An 18,684-nucleotide genomic window follows, 5' to 3' on the forward strand; every position below is an offset into this window, starting at 1 on the left:
TGAGTCATTCCACTAACAAAAATGAGCAACACATACATGAAAATATCCAAATACATGAGAGTTCATATCCAAATACATCACACATATGAATTTCGTAAGACATACCATTCCTAGGCACATAATAGACATATGTTAGACAATAGAATAGGCATTTGCTAAGCTCCAATTTTGCCTTTCACCACATACATACATATATAAGACAATATATCTAACTTTCGAATCACCCATACATACACACATTTGAGTGCAACAAGTTTGAATAGGCATTTGCTAGGCATATGTAACAAATTTGAATGCATTTGCTAGGCAAATATTACACATTTCAACACATACATACATAGGATTTCAACACATACATGTAAAATTTCATATCTAGGGCTCCAACAAATCTTTGGTTCAAACACATATACTACAATGTAGGTTCCACCAACATAAATTTCTACATATCCAAATCCAAGAAATCTACCAAATCTAGGGTTCATACCCAAATCTACCAAATCCACCAACATTATTGGATGAATCAGAGGGAATCGAAGGGGAATACCTTGAGGAATGGAGGAGGAAGGAGTTGGCCGGATAGATCTGATGATTCCTTGGTTGATTTGGTGGGGGGCCGAAGGGGAGGCGTGCGGCGGCGGCGGTTGGGGAGGAGAAGGAGAGAGGAAGAGAAAGAAGAAAGAAGGGTCGGGCTGGGCGCGGGCGCGGGCGCCACACTTAAGTGGATGTGTGGCGCCCGTGGCATCGGCGCCACACAGGTTAGTGTGGCGCCCTTGACATCGGCGCCACACATCGAGCCTCGCAAAACGGCTAAGTCCCAGAGGAATTGTCTCACAGTATGTTTTGGGGGATTACAAGTGCATGTGTGGCGCCGTTGGGAGGGGCGCCACACATGCTGCCACGTCGGATGGGCGCACCGGCTCGGCGTCGATGGCGCCACGTCGGGCTGGGTGTGTGGCGCCGGCAGGAGGGGAGCCACATGGGCATGTGTGGCGCCCGTGGGAGGGGCGCCACACAAAAGGGTTAGATTGGTGAAATAGTTTCGCCGGAGGGTTAGTCTGTGTTTTTCTTTCACTTTTGGGTTATTTTTTTTGTAAATCGCCTCTGTTTTTGCGTGAGCTCTAGTGCAGAGGATATGGGTCGTGCTCTTGTAGTGTATATAAGCACTCGTCAGGCACAAGGATCGTCTTCCTCTCTCAGCTCCTCTCAACTTCAAGCAAGCAAACCAACCACTACTCCTCGCGGAAGAAAAGATAACCAAGATGGCCGTCTCTGTCCTCTCCTCCTCCATTCTCCTCCTGCTCTCGCTCCTCTCGCTCGCCTCCGCCTGCGACCGCTGCGTGCGCCACTCCAAAGCCGCATACTACACCTCCTCGCTCACCCTCGCCGGTACTGCTCTGTTTCATGTCTCTCCCTACCTACCAGTCTGCGCGCGCGAGCTGCAGAGCGTGCGTGTGATTCTGACTGCTTGGTTTGTTCGCCTGTTGATTGATTGCAGCCGGTTCGTGCGGGTACGGCACGGCGGCCGCGTCCCTCAACGGCGGCCTGCTCGCCGCGGCGGGCCCGGCGCTGTACCGCGGCGGCGTCGGCTGCGGCGCGTGCTTCCAGGTACGCTGCAAGGACAAGAAGCTCTGCAACGCCGCCGGCGCCAGGGTGGTCATCACCGACCGCGCCAGGACCAAGTCGAACCGCACGGACCTCGTGCTCAGCAGCCCGGCGTTCGCCGCCATGGCGCGCCCCGGCGCGGCCAAGCGGCTCGCCAAGCTCCGGACCGTCGACGTCGAGTACAAGAGGTACAGTAAAATCCTCCATTCATCCTCTTTCTTCACCAACCGCGCCATGTGTGTGCCTTCTTCTTTATTTTACCGCGCAAATAGTCGCCGCAGAACGTGCCATGCCAAGTACTGGGCACGATTTGTATTTAGGGGTAGCTGCTCCTAGGACTTGGACTTGCAAAATCTAGGCTCAAATTCGTCGGCGCTGCGCATGTGCAGGGTGCCGTGCGAGCACGAGGGGAAGAACCTCGCGGTGAGGGTGGAGGACAGCAGCCGCGCGCCGAACCAGCTCGCCGTCAGGTTCCTCTACCAGGGCGGACAGACCGACATCGTCGCCGTCGACGTCGCGCAGGTAAACACAAGCAGCACCCATCTTCCTACACCCATAAATCGAGCAATCTGAAGAGCCGCTCTCTGGCAGATGACTGTATCGATCGGTGCTTGTTTCTGAATCTTGTTTGTGATGATGCAGGTTGGTTCGTCGAACTGGAAGTTCATGACACGGGACCACGGACCGGCGTGGAGCACGAGCGTGGCGCCGCCGGGGCCGCTGCAGTTCAGGATCGTCGTCACCGGCGGGTACGACGGGAAGTGGGTCTGGGCCGACAAGGAGGTGCTGCCTCGCCGGTGGCGCGCCGGCGAGGTCTACGACACCGGGGTGCAGATCACGGACATCGCGCAAGAGGGCTGCTTTCCCTGCGACACGCAGGAGTGGAGGTGAAAGTGAGAGCCGAGTAAACAACCATGAGAGCTGAGCTGAGCGAAGGCCAAAGAAGAAGCTGCCTCCTCGTTTTGGCTGGGGTTTCAGCGCACGACCACAACACTAGCAGAGATTAGTTTACTGACTCGTAGGGCCCCTCGGCAACTTCTGCTGCTGAATTTTCCCCTGTTCTTCTCCCTTTTGATGTTTCCCCGACTCTTCTGTACATATACATGAGCTGATGACGCGAGGATAAGTAATTAGTAGCATAGCATCCCCGTGTCTAAAGATGTTACAGCGAGGATCTAGCTTCGCCTGCTTGAACACATCTGAATATCTTCTACTCTGACGACGGCTAAAGTTAGCGTAAACGGCTCCATGCTGCCGTGTGCTCTGTCGACGAAATGTTTTGCTCCAAAACTATGGTTTGATGTGCCGGGCCGAAATCAGTTGTGCCCAATCCTTGGGGCTCCTTTGATTAATCTATGCAGGATTTAGATCTTATATCTATACATGTTGTTTGATTCATATGACATATACAATAGTAACTAATCCTATAGTAATCTTGTAGCCTAAATTCTGTAAGAAAAAAACATCAGGTCATGATGCGTGAAAACATTTTTGATACAATCACACTCCATCTTTTCATAGAATTCAATTAGGCAGGACATCCCAAACCTATGATTTTCCTATTCCTATACTATTCATATGCTATGAATCAAAGAACCCTTAACCTCCAGCTTCAGCTCACTTAAGGCCAATATTGTACTTCCATATAGCTCAGTTGCATCACATTACAAGGCACAATCAACCCATCAGCACACTGTATGCTAGTGCTTGTATTTGCTTATATTTGTTCCTTACTTGCACCACTGTGCATTCAATTTATGCAGAAGCTGATGATAAACTATTGTTGCTTGTATTGTGGCAATTAAAATGTTTGACTATAACAATAGCACATTTTATTTAAAAAAATGCCTCCCATCACCTATGCTTTTGGATAATGGATGATATTGTTGCCAATATCAGGAACATTTATGACGATATGACACATACTTTGGTCCATTCAAATGCCTAACCTTTGGGAGAAACTAGATTTGGAAGGTTTGAAAACTTGGATTTGAAAAGTTACTGAAATGCCTAACCTTTTTGTGTGATGTTGTGGTTATGCCTCCTTGTGCCAAGGAAGCGAGGAATGATTTGCACGAGATCTTGGTTGTGGCCTCTCCGCTGAGTCAGGCTCTTGGTTCTGAGAAGAGTGATGTTGTTGACGTTGCAGTCGACAGGCTTGCAGCCCCTTTTGGTGATGGAGTTGCTATGTCAGGGTTGTTGCCTACGGTGCCCGGTGCCATCGTTGCCAGAGAGGTGTGTGACTTTCTTGCCACGTTGGCTACTGCATACCCTGGATCCACAGTTGTTTGATCCCCCCCCCCCCCAATGTCACGGCCAGTCTTTGTGCGGTGCTGGAGTGTTGGGTAGTGAGTGTTTGTCTGGTCACATTGTGGTCTCTTGTGTTCGCTTGAGTGGGTGGGGTTTTGTTGTTCGGGTCTCTTGTTAGACTTGGTTGAGGGTGTGTGTAAGTGTTGCTTGTGTGGGCTTGGCCGTGTGGTTGTAGGTTTTTGCCTGGTTTTCTCCTAAAAACTGGGCACCTTCTTCTTAATTAATAAACAAGGCAAAGCTTTTGCCCTCGATTTCAAAAAAAAAGTTACTGAAATGTTCTCAATCTGAATATAGAATGTTTGAAACATTTTTCTTTGATATCTTAGAAAACCCCCCGAGCCCAACAATTACTGTGTATGTAACACCGCTTGCAGCATTTTACCCGGGGAGTCTAAAAATTGAGAAAATATGTTGTAACATTGTGAACGTGTCAATGTAGGAAACAACAACGCATAGCGAGGATCTGGCTTCGCCTGCTTGAACACATCTGAATAGCTGCTACTCTGACGACGGCTAAAGTTAGCGTTGCAAGTCGCCGTGACGCTGCTGTCAAACGGCTCCATGCTGCCGTGTGCTCTGTCGCCGGAATGCTTTGCTCCAAAACTATGGTTGAGGTTTTATCACTTAGCACCGCTAGTTGAGGAAATTTTATCGCAAAACCACAACTCTAGAATTTTTTTTCACAGAACACCAACATTTGGGGTAATTGTATCACAAAACACATAAATCTCTACTAGTCCGGCTTGACAAGTAATTAGTTGGCAGTAATTATCTTGAGTGACACCCAATTATCTGTACTCTCTCTCCTGAGCATGTTGGTGTGACAATATGACAATTGGGTGCCACTCTCTCTGGCAGCGGCGAGGTGAGGGGAAGAGGAGGAGGTGGCTCGGACAACAGCAGGTGTGTAGCAAATATTATTGTGTAACAAATATTATCATATTGTCACACAAACATGCTCAGGAGAGAGAGTACAGATAATTGGGTGCCACTCTAGATAACTAGAGTCAACTAATTACTTGTCAAGCCGGATTAGTAGAGTTTTATGTGTTTTGTGATATAATTACCCCAAATATTGGTGTTCTGTGAAAAAAGTTTGTAAAGTTTGATGTGCCGCGCCCAAGTCAGTTGTACCCAATCGTTAGGGCTCCTTTGATTCATCTGTGTAGAAATTATGCATGATTTAGATCTTATACGAAAATGTCTATACATGTTGTTTGATTCACTAGCAAGGTGGCCCTCGCAAATTCGAGGGCATCATCTTTGACAGGTTAGCTCTCGATGTTATAAAATTTATGGTGTTATATATAATAGAAATTTTAAATTCTCCCACAAAAATTATATGAGGTAAAATATCACATTTGTGATATTATTTTTGAATTATTTAGATTTGTTAAGAATAGTTACTATGACATTTCCAATAATACAAGTTTTATGGTGGTTGGCATTTTTAATAACCATCCATTCACCCTGATCTAACGGTGATAATTAGACGGAACCAAACGGACGGAACTAAAAATATGGGACCGGAACCAAAAATTGTGGGATCGGAACCTCTAAAATCCCCTTTGTTTGGGCTTTGGATTCTGAGATTCTGCTGTCAATCCTGATTCCTGATAATCAGCTGTGATTCTTGATTTCTGAGAATCAGAAGCAGTCTATTTGTTTACCCTGCTGTTGGATCTGAGAATCAGAATCTATCTGTTTGTTTACTTTGCTGTTTGGGCAGCTTTACGGATCGTAATTAATGTAAAATGTATGTTATGTCTTCATTTATAAAATGTATGTTATTGCTTCCTGTCGGGATTTCATCGAAATGACACGTATGTATACAAATATTTAAGAATCGTTGTTTGTTATAATCTCTCTTTGTTTCTCTAAAAAAAACCTCAGCAAGGTTTTTGTAACCAACGGGACTCAGAAACTTCAGATTCCTATTTCCCTTTTCTTTCTCAATCACACAAAGTTTGCAAAATATAGCATTAGCTTCCACATCCCAAATTGCTTTCTCTTTTGTCATCTATATGTGTATACGATTAAATTAAATTTACACAAACATAAACTAGCAGAAATAGCAAGGCTTTTTTTGCATCATAACATATACCTATTATATACTCATAATCATATAATTGAGTTCCTGTTATTAGTTACTGTTGTGCTACGTGGTCATATAATATTCTATATGAGATATGGGTAGTAGCTTTAGTGAATGGAGAGGTTCTGGTTCAGTTTAAGTTTGATTCAGAATGGCAGTAACATTGCAGTACCTTATGTTTCACCTAATCAGTTACAACACGTTATGTAATCTGGCCCTGTATCATATTTCTGCACATTATACCGATGGATTAGTAGCCCTGTATGACTGTACTTGTTCTACAACAATACTTGGTACAGACCAAACTGATGTGTCATTATGTTCTCTTAAATACACTAGAAAATGACATGCAGTTATGTTCAGAAATCTGTCATAGCGTCGGATGCGGCGCGTGCTTCCAGGTACGGTGCAAGGACAAGAAGCTCTGCAGCGCGGCCGGCGCCAGGGTCGTCATCACCGACCGCGCCAGGACCAAGTCGAACCGCACGGACCTCGTGCTGAGCAGCCCGGCGTTCGCCGCCATGGCCCGCCCCGGCGTGGCCAAGCGGCTCGCCAGGCTCCGCGCCGTCGACGTCGAGTACAAGAGGTAAAGTAAAAATCCCTTCTTCTCCTTTTTTTTCACCAATCGCTTCTTTTTTTACCCCGTTCACCGCCGGCAGCTGTACGAAAAAAAATCCAAATAGTCGCCGCAGAACGTGCCGTCGTAAGTACAGGACACGGTTTGTCTTTAGGGGTAGCTGCTCCTAGGACTTGGACTTGGAAAATCTAGGCTCAAATTAATTCGTCGGCGCTGCGCATGTGCAGGGTGCCGTGCGAGCACGAGGGGAAGAACCTCGCGGTGAGGGTGGAGGACACCAGCCGCGCGCCCAACCAGCTTGCCGTCAGGTTCCTCTACCAGGGCGGCCAGACCGACATCGTCGCCGTCGACGTCGCGCAGGTAAACACAAACAGTGATCTTTCACCCAGAGGTCGATCAATCGTAGAGTCTCGTTCTGACAGACGAGTGTCCACATGTGTATATCGCCTATCGGTACTTGTTTCTGAAACTAATTTGTGATGATGCAGGTTGGTTCGTCGAACTGGAAGTTCATGACACGGGACCACGGCCCGGCGTGGAGCACGAGCATGGCGCCGCCGGGGCCGCTGCAGTTCAGGGTCGTCGTCACCGGCGGGTACGACGGGAAGTGGGTCTGGGCCGACAAGGAGGTGCTGCCTCGCCGGTGGCGCGCCGGCGAGGTCTACGACACCGGGGTACAGATCACGGACATCGCGCAAGAGGGCTGCTTTCCTTGCGACACGCAGGAGTGGAGGTGAAAGTGCGAGCCGAGTAAACAAACTTGTGCAACGAGCCAAAGAAGAAGCTGCCTCCTCGTTTTGGCTGGGGTTTCAGCGCACGACCACAACACTAGCAGAGATTAGTTTACTGACTGTAGGGTCCTGAATCCTGACCCCTCGGCAACTTCTGCTGCTGAATTTTTTCCCTCTTCTTTTCCCTTTTGATCTTTCCCCGACTCTTCTGTACATATACATGAGCTGATGACGTGAGGATAAGTAATTAGTAGCATAGCATCCCCGTGTCTAAAGATGTTATAGCGAGGATCTAGCTTCGCCTGCTTGAACACATCTGAATATCTGCTACTCTGACGACGGCTAAAGTTAGCGTTGCAAGTCGCCGTGACGCTGGTGTCAAACGGCTCCATGCTGCCGTGTGCTCTGTCGCCGGAATGTTTTGCTCGAAAACTATGGTTTGATGTGCCGCGCCCAAGTCAGTTGTGCCCAATCCTTAGGGCTCCTTTGATTAATCTGTGTAGAAATTATGCAGAATTTAGATCTTATACGAAAATTTCTATACATGTTGTTTGATTCATATGACATGTACATTAGTAAATAATTCTATAGTAATCTTGTAGCCTAAATTTTGTAAGAAAAAAATATTTGGTCATGACTCGTGAAAAAAATCTTCTCGTACAATCAAACACATTCCATCTTCCATATGATTCAATTAGGCAGGACATCTCAATCCTACGATTTTTCTATTCCTATACTATTCGTGTGCTATGAATCAAAGGAGTCCTTAGCCTCCAGCTTCAGCTCACTCAAGGCCATTACTGTACTTCCATCTAGCTCAGTTTCATCACATTACAGGGCACAATCAACCCATCAGCACACTGGATGCGCTAGTGCTTGTATTTGCTTATAATTGTTCCTTACTTGCACCACTGTGCATTCGATTTATGCAGAAGGTGATGATAAACTCTTGTTGCTTGTATTGTGGCAATTAAAATGTTTGACTATAATGAAAGCACATTTTATTTAAAAAATGCCTCCCACCACCTATGCTTTTGGATAATGGATGATACGGTTGCCAAGATCAGGAACATTTGTGATGATATGACACATACTTTGGTCCATTCAAATGCCTAAACTTTGGAAGAAACCAGATTTGAAAGGTTTGAAAACATGGATTTTAAAAGTTATTGAAATGTTCTCAATCTAAATATAAAATGTTTGAAACATTTTTCTTTGATATCCTAGGAAAAACCTCGAGCCCAACAATTATTGTGTATGTAACATCGCTTCCAGCATTTTACGCATGGTGTGTAGAAGTTGAGAAAATATGGTGTAACATTGTGAACGTGCAATGTAGGAAAAAGCAACAACGCATAGAAAAATGATTCCATTTGTTTCCAACAAAACGTTGGTAAAGTGTGCCATCATTTGTAACAAAAAAACCCCAACTTATCCAACTTATATGCTCAACGCATCCAACATGTAAGAAACAAGTTCACAACGCTGGTGAAACCCCTGCAGTATACAATAAACACGATAGACACTTGTAACTTGTTAAAACAACATATACAAAACTTGTAAAATATCACCAACCTCTATCATCGACCATCGAGGTATTGCTCTCATGGTCTTTGACTAATCAGCGACGAAGCTAGTTCACCTGAGCCCCGAAGTGATTGAACCCGCAATACGTGGATATTCTCCTCCTACTCCAATAGAGAAAGCTATGGGATGGGCTGGTGTCACCAGATTGGGCATTGCCTGCATTAGTGGCAGTCGTGCGAGTTGTATCCGGGGAGCCCCTGCAGTGGCGCCGTTCAACCTCCTTTCCTGCGCCCGACATCAGCGTATTCTACCGTGGTCGTCCGAATACCCATGCTTTGCATGAGGATATTCCCAGACGATCCCCTATTGATCCTCGTAGATTAGCTCCTCCTCTAGCCATCTTGCTCTACTCCACATTCTCCTCCATGGTTGGACATGGGGAGGCCACAAAGCTCGTACGCCATGTATGAAGCGTAGATGAGCTTCAGTTTTAGGTTCTCCTCTAAGTTGACCCTAGAGAAGACGATATATCATGGGGATGGTTCATGAATCTAACGTCGATGTGCCATCGACAAGATGAATTCGTCGCCGACTACGGTGAGACCGGTGCTTAAAAATGCATGTTGATGATTTATTTATTTTAATGTTGTACATATATTTTTCTGACACATTTTAAACTCGTGACTTTTCCTACGAACACACACGAGCGTGATGGTGGGACAATTTGTAGGCAATTGCCGCGTTCATGCTGCATAACGTGGGGTAATTATTTCTCGGGAATCTACTGCATAAACATATTTTTTTAATTAAATAAATGTTTCCAAAATGCTGCTACCGTTCTTTTTATGTTGTTTACCCACCTCTTTAGATAAAAAATACAGCTAAGGATGTTCAAATAATTTAAAAAATGCTATACACTGGTGTTTAGCCATATTACAATAGTTTGACGGGCCAGCTTTGGTATTTTTAGTAATCCAATGGTGGGCCGGGGCCCAACTTTCCTGAAGGAGTCCGCTATATTTTCCGCACCTTATCCCATCCGGGACCCTGAAAACCCTAGCTCTCTTCCTCGCCCGAGCCGCCACCCGTCGAACCCTGAAACCCTAGCCTTCTCTCGACCTTCGCCGGCGGAGACAGCAGCCATGGCGGAGTACGACCTGACGGCGCGCATGGTGGCGCACATGGACCGCCACCTGGCGCTCCCGCTCCTCGAGTTCCTCCAGGAGCTCAAGGTCTACGCGGACGCGCAGATCCTGCAGGGCAAGATCTCGCTCCTCAGCGGCACCAACATGGTCGACTACGCCATGGACATCCACAAGTCGCTCCACGGCACCGACGACGTGCCCGCCGACATGGTCGCGCGCCGCTCCGAGGTCGTCGAGCGGCTCCGGTCCCTGCAGGACGCCGTCAAGCCCATCGTCGACTTCCTCTCCAGCCCGCAGCTCGTGCAGGAGCTCCGCGCCGACAAGCAGTACAACCTCCACGTCCTCCAGGAGCGCCACCAGATCGGGCCCGACCAGATCGAGGCCCTGTACCAGTACGCCAAGTTCCAGTTCGAGTGCGGGATGTACTCGGAGGCCGCCGACTTCCTCGCCCAGTACCGCGCTCTCTGCACGGACAGCGAGCGGAGCCTCAGCGCGCTCTGGGGGAAGCTGGCGGCGGAAATTCTCATGCAGAACTGGGATGTTGCGCTGGAGGAGCTGAACCGGCTCAAGGAGATCATCGACGCGAACAGCTCTTCGGCCTCGCCTGTGAACCAGCTCCACAGCAGGATTTGGCTGATGCATTGGAGCCTCTTCATCTTCTTCAACCACGAGAATGGCAGGAACGGGATCATCGACCTCTTCTTCCAGGACAGGTACCTCAACGCCATCCAGACTAACGCGCCCCATCTCCTGAGGTACCTTGCTGCAGCAGTTGTTGTGAACAAGAGGAGGAGGAACATGCTGAAAGAGCTGGTCAAGGTCATCCAGCAGGAGCAGCAGAGCTACAAGGATCCCATCACTGAGCTACTCGAATGCCTCTATGTGAAGTATGACTTTGATGGTGCGCAGCAGAAGCTCATCGAGTGCGAGCAAGTTATACTGAATGATCCTTTCCTGGGAAAGCGCATCCAAGGGGGAAACTCCATCACTGTTCCTCTGAGGGACGAGTTCCTCGAGAATGCCCGCCTGCTCATCTTCGAGAACTATTGCCGGATACATCAGTGCATCGATATCAGCGTGCTTGCGGAGAAGATGAACATGACCTACGATGAAGCCGAGCTCTGGATAATGAACCTGGTCAAGAGTTCCAAGCTGGATGCCAAGATTGATTCCGTCAAGGGCACTCTCATCATGACGACCAACCGTGTTAATGTCCATGAGCAGATGATCGAGAGCATGAAGAACCTCAACGCCAGGACTTACATGCTGGCAAAGAGCCTGCTTGACCTAGGTCATCCACCTGCACAGGAGGCTGCTCGTTGATACCTTCAGTTCTGCACCTTCGATTCTGCAAGAGTAACTCTGCGAGTTGTGCTGTTTGTCAGCGACTTTTTTGCTAGTATTTGAATTATCTGCTGATGGTAATTTGCAGTTTGCTACAGCAAATGCTGACGTTTTTTTTAAGGTGTTGTACTTGGATTTCTGTTGCTCAGGTTAATCCTTGTATATCGATATCTATTACATTTCCTTGCTGTCGTGTCATTGCTGTTATGCGCATGTTCCACAATTCTCTGTTGCCTCGGACTCCCTGTTTTGTACTCACTTTTCTCTTAACAATTCTATGCTAGGTTACACACTTCAACACTTAAAGAAGCCCATAGAGGTGCATACGGTAGGATTTATGAGTGCGCATGTTTCACAATTCTCTGTTGTCCTGGACTCCCTGTTTTGTAGGCACTTTTATCTTACCAATTCTGTGCTAGGCTACACACTTCAACACTTAGAAGCCCATAGAGGTGCATATGGTAGGGATTTATGAGTGCGCATGTTTCACATTTCTCTGTTGTCCTGAACTCCCTGTTTTGTAGTCACTTTTCTCTGAACAATTTTGTGTTAGGTTACACACTTCAACACTTTTAGAATCCCAAAGAGGTGCATATGGTAGGATTTATGATTGGGCACATCATGTTGAAATCGACCTCCTTATCTTATCAAGGCCTAGCCATTTGGCCATGTCATGTAGTTAAGCACTAGTTCCTCTTAAGCTTGAGTTCTTACCATCGGCATATCTCAAGCTTTTCTCTGATTTGAATGTTCGATTGGTTTTCTTCTCTGGCTACTTCTGTACATATTCCATTCCTTGCTACTAGGCTACCTGCATTCCCTTTTTATCTATAGGAGTATTGGGATTTTTATCCTTTTATTTAGCTGTGAAAGATCACTGCGTAGATTCCCTGGTAAGATAGAGAAGGAGATGAGCTCAACCTGTATCAAAGGCTTCACCCTTTTCACCCTTGCTATCTTAACCGTCAACTAGTGGGCTTATAGCTAATTCCCGATTAGTTAAGCCAGTAAGTGCGCTGAGGTTATTAGCCTGTGATGGGTCAGGGTCCTGGTGGTGTAGAAAAGCAGAGTCGTCAGGCAAGGACAAGTTCATCAGGCTTCTCTCGACCAGAAGCAACAACCACCTGAGTACGTCACAACATATTCTGTGCAACTAGTTGCCCATCCATGACGCACCGTTTAATATCTCTTCATTTTTGTTTGCAAATTTTAAAAACGTGTAGTAAAATAAGGTTGCAAGTCAATTCCATATTGTTGTTGTCCCTGCAAGGATCAAACAAGAGCAATATCAACTAGAACACACATGAATTAGAGGACAAGTGACACAGGTGGTTTGTGTTGCCTAAATCTAGCAACATTTATGTTCTTTCTGTTCTCCCTTTTATTTCCGGCCTACAACTGAATTGCTAAAAACTAGGATCAGCTTCATTGTTCAACTCTTTGATGAAAAGATGAAAAAAAAAAAAAGAAGCTCTGCATCTCTTGGAGAGGTATAGAGGGACGGTTCATGCCTTTGGTGTCCCGTTGTTGCCACTGGATTGGGTTTATTTGCCTTGAAGATATGAAATAATAAAAATTCGAAAGATATTCTTTGTGATGATAATGCCGAAAAATATCAAGTTGGCTCATCTGTCTTTCTTCCTTTCCCTTAGAGCATCTCCAGTTGCGTCCCCAAACCGTCCTCAAAAGGGATTTGAGGCGCGTCGGACAAAAAAAACATTCGTAGCCGCGTTCCCTAAAGCCGCTTTTTGTCCGGCTGGGCTCGATACGGTGTTCGGTGCCCGAGCCCGTCCCCGCTACACATGGGACGCTACGGAGACGTCGGACACACCAAAAAGCGAGGCGAAGTGACGTAGGCCCGACGCAGAGAAAATTCGTCCACCTCTCCCGCCTAATCACGCCTCTCCCGCCACATCGCTTCTCTCCCGACGCGCATTTCTGCTATCTGAACACATTTGACCTATCCCGTCCGACGATTCATTTCTCCCCCTCGCCGGCGCTACGCTATTCCTCCCGCCGCCACCCTCTCCCCATCCAAGGTAGCTGCAGCGGTAGCGGTTCCAACCCCGGAGCAAGAGCCGGCAGACGCATCCGCTACTAGCCTACTACACCTGTGTCGGCCTCTGCCTCGACGTCGGCGACGTAGCATGCACACCGGGTAGATCACGACGAGTTCATCGTGATCGAATGGACCTATGGCGACTCAGGATGCGCCGTCGGCGTCAGCGTCGGCATCGCCCTACCCCAACCCCTTCCTTTAGTTCATCCGTCGATATTTAATATGACCGCGCGCCCAGTACTTTGATCGCCGCTACTCTGATCGCGATGACTTCGGCCGGAACGATCTCTTTTGAATGCAAACTATTTGAATTCCTAATTGGGACGGCCTTTGAGGGACGCGATTGGGGAGCGACATCCCCCAAGCGCGGCATGAACAAAACTCGTCCCCCAAACGCTCGATCCGGCGCCGTTTGGGGGACGGTTTGGGTGACACGACTGGAGATGCTCTTATGCCAGTCATTAGAGGCCTCTTGACTTTTCTCTTCCCTGTTTTGGATTTCTTTTTTGTGCGTAATCGTAATATAGAAATTATCTTGGGCGTCCATTCTCCCTAAAACTAAGTTGCATTATCTAAATCGTGTCCATCCCCACGAGTATCCTATGCAGTAAACGTTAAGACTAGCCATAATGAGAGTATCATAGGTAGTATCATACATGCCATGTAAGCAAAAATCTGATGTGTCACATCAATTAATGAGAATAGAGGGGAGAGTAGTATCATAGGTAGATACGGTATCATAGCATGTAAAACTAAAAAATTTACACATATTTGCATTGAGATTCTACAAAACATTAAATATGATGGAACTATAATACTAATTCATGATACTATGCATTGTAGGTGTTGTATCATAAACTAGTATCATATGCATGATACTAGTCTATGATACTTTCCATTGTGACTAGTCTAAGTGAAAACTGAACCTATCTACTGTCAGTGACAGTGACAGCGTGTCCAAGCACACTCGTTGAACCTTATTCAGACTACTCTGAAACTATACTGATAGTCTGCACTGGATTATCCAATAGTCTCCTCCTAAGCCAGATGCAGCTCAGTCAGTAAACCTCGACAATCTTTATCTTCACGTGTAAGTGCTTTGGTGGAAATGTCAGCGAGTTGATCTTCGGTACCGATGAACTTGACAATCACAGTTCCAGCTTTGATACCAATTGTGATCTCTGGAATGCTCAAATAATAGCAAGTTTTCAAACCACCTGTCACTTGTCCTCTAATTCGTGTGTTTTAGTTATTTTTTTCTAGAAACACAGTACAGATATCGCTCACATATACGCATATACACCCACCCGTATGAACGCACGCACACACATCCTTACCTTATGAACATCTTCGAGAGACCGAGTCAGAAAAAACTTAATTTGACGGGTTGAGATTGGCGAAGTCAGCACATGCGCCTAACTGTTGACGTCGCCTCCTACTAAAAAATATTTCATCTTTAATAAAACACCAAAGTGTTAAACCCGGAGTTTAAATTCTGGTGAACTAGGATTGCCACCACCCAATCACATGTTGGTTCTCTCATGTGTTTTGTTGATATTGCTCTAGTTTGATCTTTATAGGGACAACACATATCATTTGATTGCGCAAAATCCCATAAAGATATTTGACTACATTTTGACCAAGAAAAAATTCTAATTTCTTGTGCTACAATTTTTTTTCGTATTGTCTTTTTTTTTTCGGATTGTCCCATCACCCTCCATATAAGCCCCCCTTTTTACATACTTTTACCGTTAGCAAAAGTCTGTTAGCAAGAGCACCGAGCAACCGAAGCACCGAGGTTGTAGCGTGCGCGTGTCAGTTATGAATTCTGTCAGCTTGTGTGAGTTGCGATGACTCATCGCGGTGGTGGATACATAAGCGGCCGTGAAGCACAAGGATCATCCTCCTCCTCCTCCTCCACTCTAATAAGCTTCTCCCAACTTGAAGAAGGCTCAAGCACCGCCCCACTACAACTCATCATCATCAGAAGCAAAAAAGAAGATGGCTGTCTCTGTCTCCTCCTCATCCATCCTTGTGCTCCCGTTCCTCTTGCTCTGCTCGCTCGCTTCCGCCTGCGACCGCTGCGTTCACCACTCCCGAGCCTCCTTCCTCACATCGTCGCTCACCCTCGCCGGTAAGTCCGCACGCGCCCATCGCTGGAATCAATCGATTATACTCCAACTGCATATGCTCTGTTAAGATGCGATTCTGATTCGGACGAATTCTCGTGTTGCAGCCGGTTCTTGCGGGTATGGCAAGGTGGCCGGGTCCTTCAGCGGCGGCATGCTCGCCGCGGCCGGCCCGGACCTGTACCGAAAAGGCGTCGGCTGCGGCGCGTGCTTCCAGGTGCGGTGCAAGGACGGCGAGCTCTGCGGCACGGCCGGCGCCAGGGTGGTGGTGACGGACCGCGCCAGGACGAAGGGGAACGGCACGGACCTGGTGCTCGGCAGCCCGGCGGTCGCCGCCATGGCCCGCCCCGGCATGGCCGCGCGGCTCGCCAAGCTCGGCGCCGTCGACGTGGAGTACAAGAGGTAACTTTATTGAGATTGAACGCTTCTCTGTTTTGTCAAGTAGCCGGGGGAAGAAACAGCGGCGCCGAGCATGGCGTCATAAGTACAAACAGGGCTCGATTTGTCTCGGGGCTGGTAGTAAGTTGGAAGATGCTAGTAGGCTCAAATTTGTCGTCGCTTTGCACGTGCAGGGTGCCGTGCGAGTACAGTGGGAGGAACCTGTCGGTGCGGGTGGAGGAGCGGAGCCGCCCGACCAGCGAGCTCGCCATGACCTTCCTCTACCAGGGCGGCCAGACCGACATCGTCGCCGTCGACGTCGCGCAGGTACAGAAGAAGAAAAACAGCAATCTTTAACCTAGAAATCGATCGTGCAGGTCGATGTCTGACGCATGATTTCCCTGCTGCAGGTGGGTTCGTCGAACTGGAGGTTCTTGACGCGTGACCATGGCCCGTCGTGGAGCACGAAGCTGGCGCCGGCGGGGCCGCTGCAGATGAGGATCGTGGTGACCGGCGGGTACGACGGGAAGTGGGTGTGGGCGGAGCGGGAGGTCCTGCCGAGCGGGTGGCGCGCCGGCGAGGTGTACGACACGGGCGTCCAGATCACGGACATCGCCCAGGAGGGGTGCTTCCCATGCGACACGCAGGAGTGGAGGTGAGGCCGCGAGACGCAACGCAAGCTGGAGTGAACGACAGCTGCTACGTGACGAGAGTCAACAAGAAGAGGATGAAGCTCCTCGTCACTGCCAATTTCGGTTCGAAGGATAGAGTTAACTGAGGAGGTGACACCTAGAGTCCTGGTCACCTCGGCGACGTTTCTTTTTCGCTTATCCAACTCTTGAGTACATAAGCCGCTGCTGACGTGTAAGATAAGTATAGTAGACTAGTGGTAATGAAGCTATGTTAGAGCATCCCAGCCGTTTAGGGCATCTCCAACCGGGCGACCCAAACGGACGGCCCAGCGCGTCCGTTTTGGGCCGTTTGCGTGGCGGAACGGACACCCGGACAGCGCCCCGCGTCCGCGTGTCCGTTTGGGTCGCAGCTGCGCCTCAGCGCGCGGACGCAACGCAAATGTAATAAAAAAAACATAAATGAAAATGAAAAATAAAAACAACAGCAAATAAATATAAACTACTGGTTAATTAAACTTAGCCCTATTTTGGGCAATTTTTACACAAAAGAAAGCCCTATATGGGCTTTAAACTAAAAAAAAAAAGAAAACCCTAGACAGGGTTTGCGAGCACGGTGGCCGCCGGCGAGTACTACCCCGAGTAGTACTCGTCGTCGTCGGCGTCGATGGCGACGGCGACGCCCGACGGCGACAGCGCTGTTCGGCTCGACACGCCCGGAGGGCACTGGGGACTCCGGCCGGGGCTCCCAGCTGCGCCCTTTCCCGGGCGGAGCGCGGGTTCGGCGGGCTCGCCGGCTGCGCGCAGCCGTGCCTCGCGCGCGCCGACTCCTGCCGGAGCTGCTCCCTCCTCGCCGGGCGCTCCTCCTCCGCCGGGCGCTCCTCCTCCGCCGGCGCGCGGCCCGGCGCTCCTCCTCCGGAGCGCCGCCGGCAGCGTAGCCTCCTCCGGCGGCGCGCCGGCTCGAGGAAGGCCCACGCCTCCGCGTCCTCCCGGGCCTTCTCGGCCGCCTCCTCCCAGCGCGAGGGTGCGCGGCGCCTCGGCGAGGTCCGGCCATTTGGCCGGCTCGTCGAGATCCTGCCGCTCGCGGGACGCCGCGAGCGCCGCGCTGCAGCTCCGGGTCGTCCTCCTCCCGGGGCTGCGGCTGCGCGGCGTGGGCTGGGCGCGGGCTCGTTGATGTAGAGCCCGCCGGGGCGGCGGCCAGCCCGCTCGGCGGTGTGCGCGGCGGCGCGCGAGGCCGCGCCGTCGCGGATGTGAAGCACGTGCGCCGGCGCGCGTCGTGCTCCACCTCGAACCACAAGTCCCGGTTGGGACTTGCGTCGCCGTACGCGGGGTCCTCGCTGGAGGTCCGCCGGCGGCCGAGCGCGGCGCCTCCGGATCTCGGCGAAGCGGCGCGGCCGGAGCCCGGGATGGGCGGCACCGGAACCCGATCCGGGCTCGGGTGCCGGCCGTGGGAGGTGCACGTCCCCACACGGCATTGGGACGCCGGCGTCCCGGAGCATCCGCGCCACCGCAACGGTGACGTAGATCCGCTCGCGTCCGGGAGCGCCGGCGGCCCCATTGCGAACAGCCGGCGGCGCGACTTGCCAGGCGCTGCCGGCCTCGTGGTCGTTGGCGGACGGCTCGAACTCGCGCTTCGGGGCCATGGCGGCGCGGAAGCTTCGAGCTCGCGCGTGCGGCCGGAGTGGAAAGTGGGGACTGGATAGGGACAGGTCCCCTCCCCGATCCACATTTAATAGGGACCGGGGCACCGACGAGTGGGCCGGCTACGCGGACGGGGCGGACACGCGAGGACGCCGCGTGCCATCCGCGGCCACGCAAACCCGGCCCAGATTTGGGCCGGGTTCGCGTCGTTCCGGAGCGCCGCGGCCGTCCGTTTTGCGGTGCGTCCCCGCGTTGGGCGCGTTTTTGTCCGTTTCGACCCATCCGGACGCGCGGGCGCGGGATGGGTCGCCCGGTTGGAGATGCCCTTACTACCCCAAACGGACCTCCAAACGAAAATGTGGGGTGCTAGACAAAACTCGGCGTCCAGCGGCCTTTTCAAATACGTCTCAGGTCCCTAGCCATTCCCGACATAAAGAGCATATTTTGGGTGCGCCCTTTTCAAATACGTCTCAGGTCCTTAGGCCGTTCCCGACCCAAAGGGCATATTTTGGGTGCG

At 49.9% G+C, this 18,684-nt stretch overlaps 4 protein-coding genes across 4 annotated transcripts; all 4 read left to right on the forward strand.

The window, feature by feature from the left end:
* Nucleotides 1-1,141: 1,141 nt before the first annotated feature.
* On the forward strand, nucleotides 1,142-2,817 carry LOC124701329 (expansin-like A1). Its single transcript, XM_047233379.1, has 4 exons — nucleotides 1,142-1,386; nucleotides 1,496-1,790; nucleotides 1,992-2,124; nucleotides 2,245-2,817. Exons 1-4 carry the CDS (start codon nucleotides 1,260-1,262, stop codon nucleotides 2,491-2,493), a joined length of 804 nt encoding a protein of 267 aa, XP_047089335.1. The 5' UTR covers nucleotides 1,142-1,259; the 3' UTR covers nucleotides 2,494-2,817.
* Nucleotides 2,818-3,639: 822 nt separating this feature from the next.
* On the forward strand, nucleotides 3,640-7,648 carry LOC124694534 (expansin-like A1). Its single transcript, XM_047227509.1, has 4 exons — nucleotides 3,640-3,837; nucleotides 6,361-6,593; nucleotides 6,812-6,944; nucleotides 7,073-7,648. Exons 1-4 carry the CDS (start codon nucleotides 3,640-3,642, stop codon nucleotides 7,319-7,321), a joined length of 813 nt encoding a protein of 270 aa, XP_047083465.1. The 3' UTR covers nucleotides 7,322-7,648.
* Nucleotides 7,649-9,892: 2,244 nt separating this feature from the next.
* LOC124701327 (eukaryotic translation initiation factor 3 subunit E-like) lies at nucleotides 9,893-11,514 on the forward strand. Its single transcript, XM_047233377.1, has one exon. The coding sequence runs from the start codon at nucleotides 9,985-9,987 to the stop codon at nucleotides 11,308-11,310; it is 1,326 nt and encodes a 441-aa protein (XP_047089333.1). The 5' UTR covers nucleotides 9,893-9,984; the 3' UTR covers nucleotides 11,311-11,514.
* Nucleotides 11,515-15,180: 3,666 nt separating this feature from the next.
* LOC124701328 (expansin-like A1) lies at nucleotides 15,181-16,813 on the forward strand. The gene is made up of 4 exons (XM_047233378.1): nucleotides 15,181-15,524; nucleotides 15,627-15,921; nucleotides 16,092-16,224; nucleotides 16,308-16,813. The coding sequence occupies exons 1-4, from the start codon at nucleotides 15,392-15,394 to the stop codon at nucleotides 16,554-16,556; spliced, it is 810 nt and encodes a 269-aa protein (XP_047089334.1). The 5' UTR covers nucleotides 15,181-15,391; the 3' UTR covers nucleotides 16,557-16,813.
* The last annotated feature ends 1,871 nt before the right edge of the window (nucleotides 16,814-18,684 follow it).

This window comes from Lolium rigidum, chromosome 3, assembly GCF_022539505.1.
Source record: "Lolium rigidum isolate FL_2022 chromosome 3, APGP_CSIRO_Lrig_0.1, whole genome shotgun sequence".
In the NCBI taxonomy this organism is placed as follows: Eukaryota; Viridiplantae; Streptophyta; class Magnoliopsida; order Poales; family Poaceae; genus Lolium; species Lolium rigidum.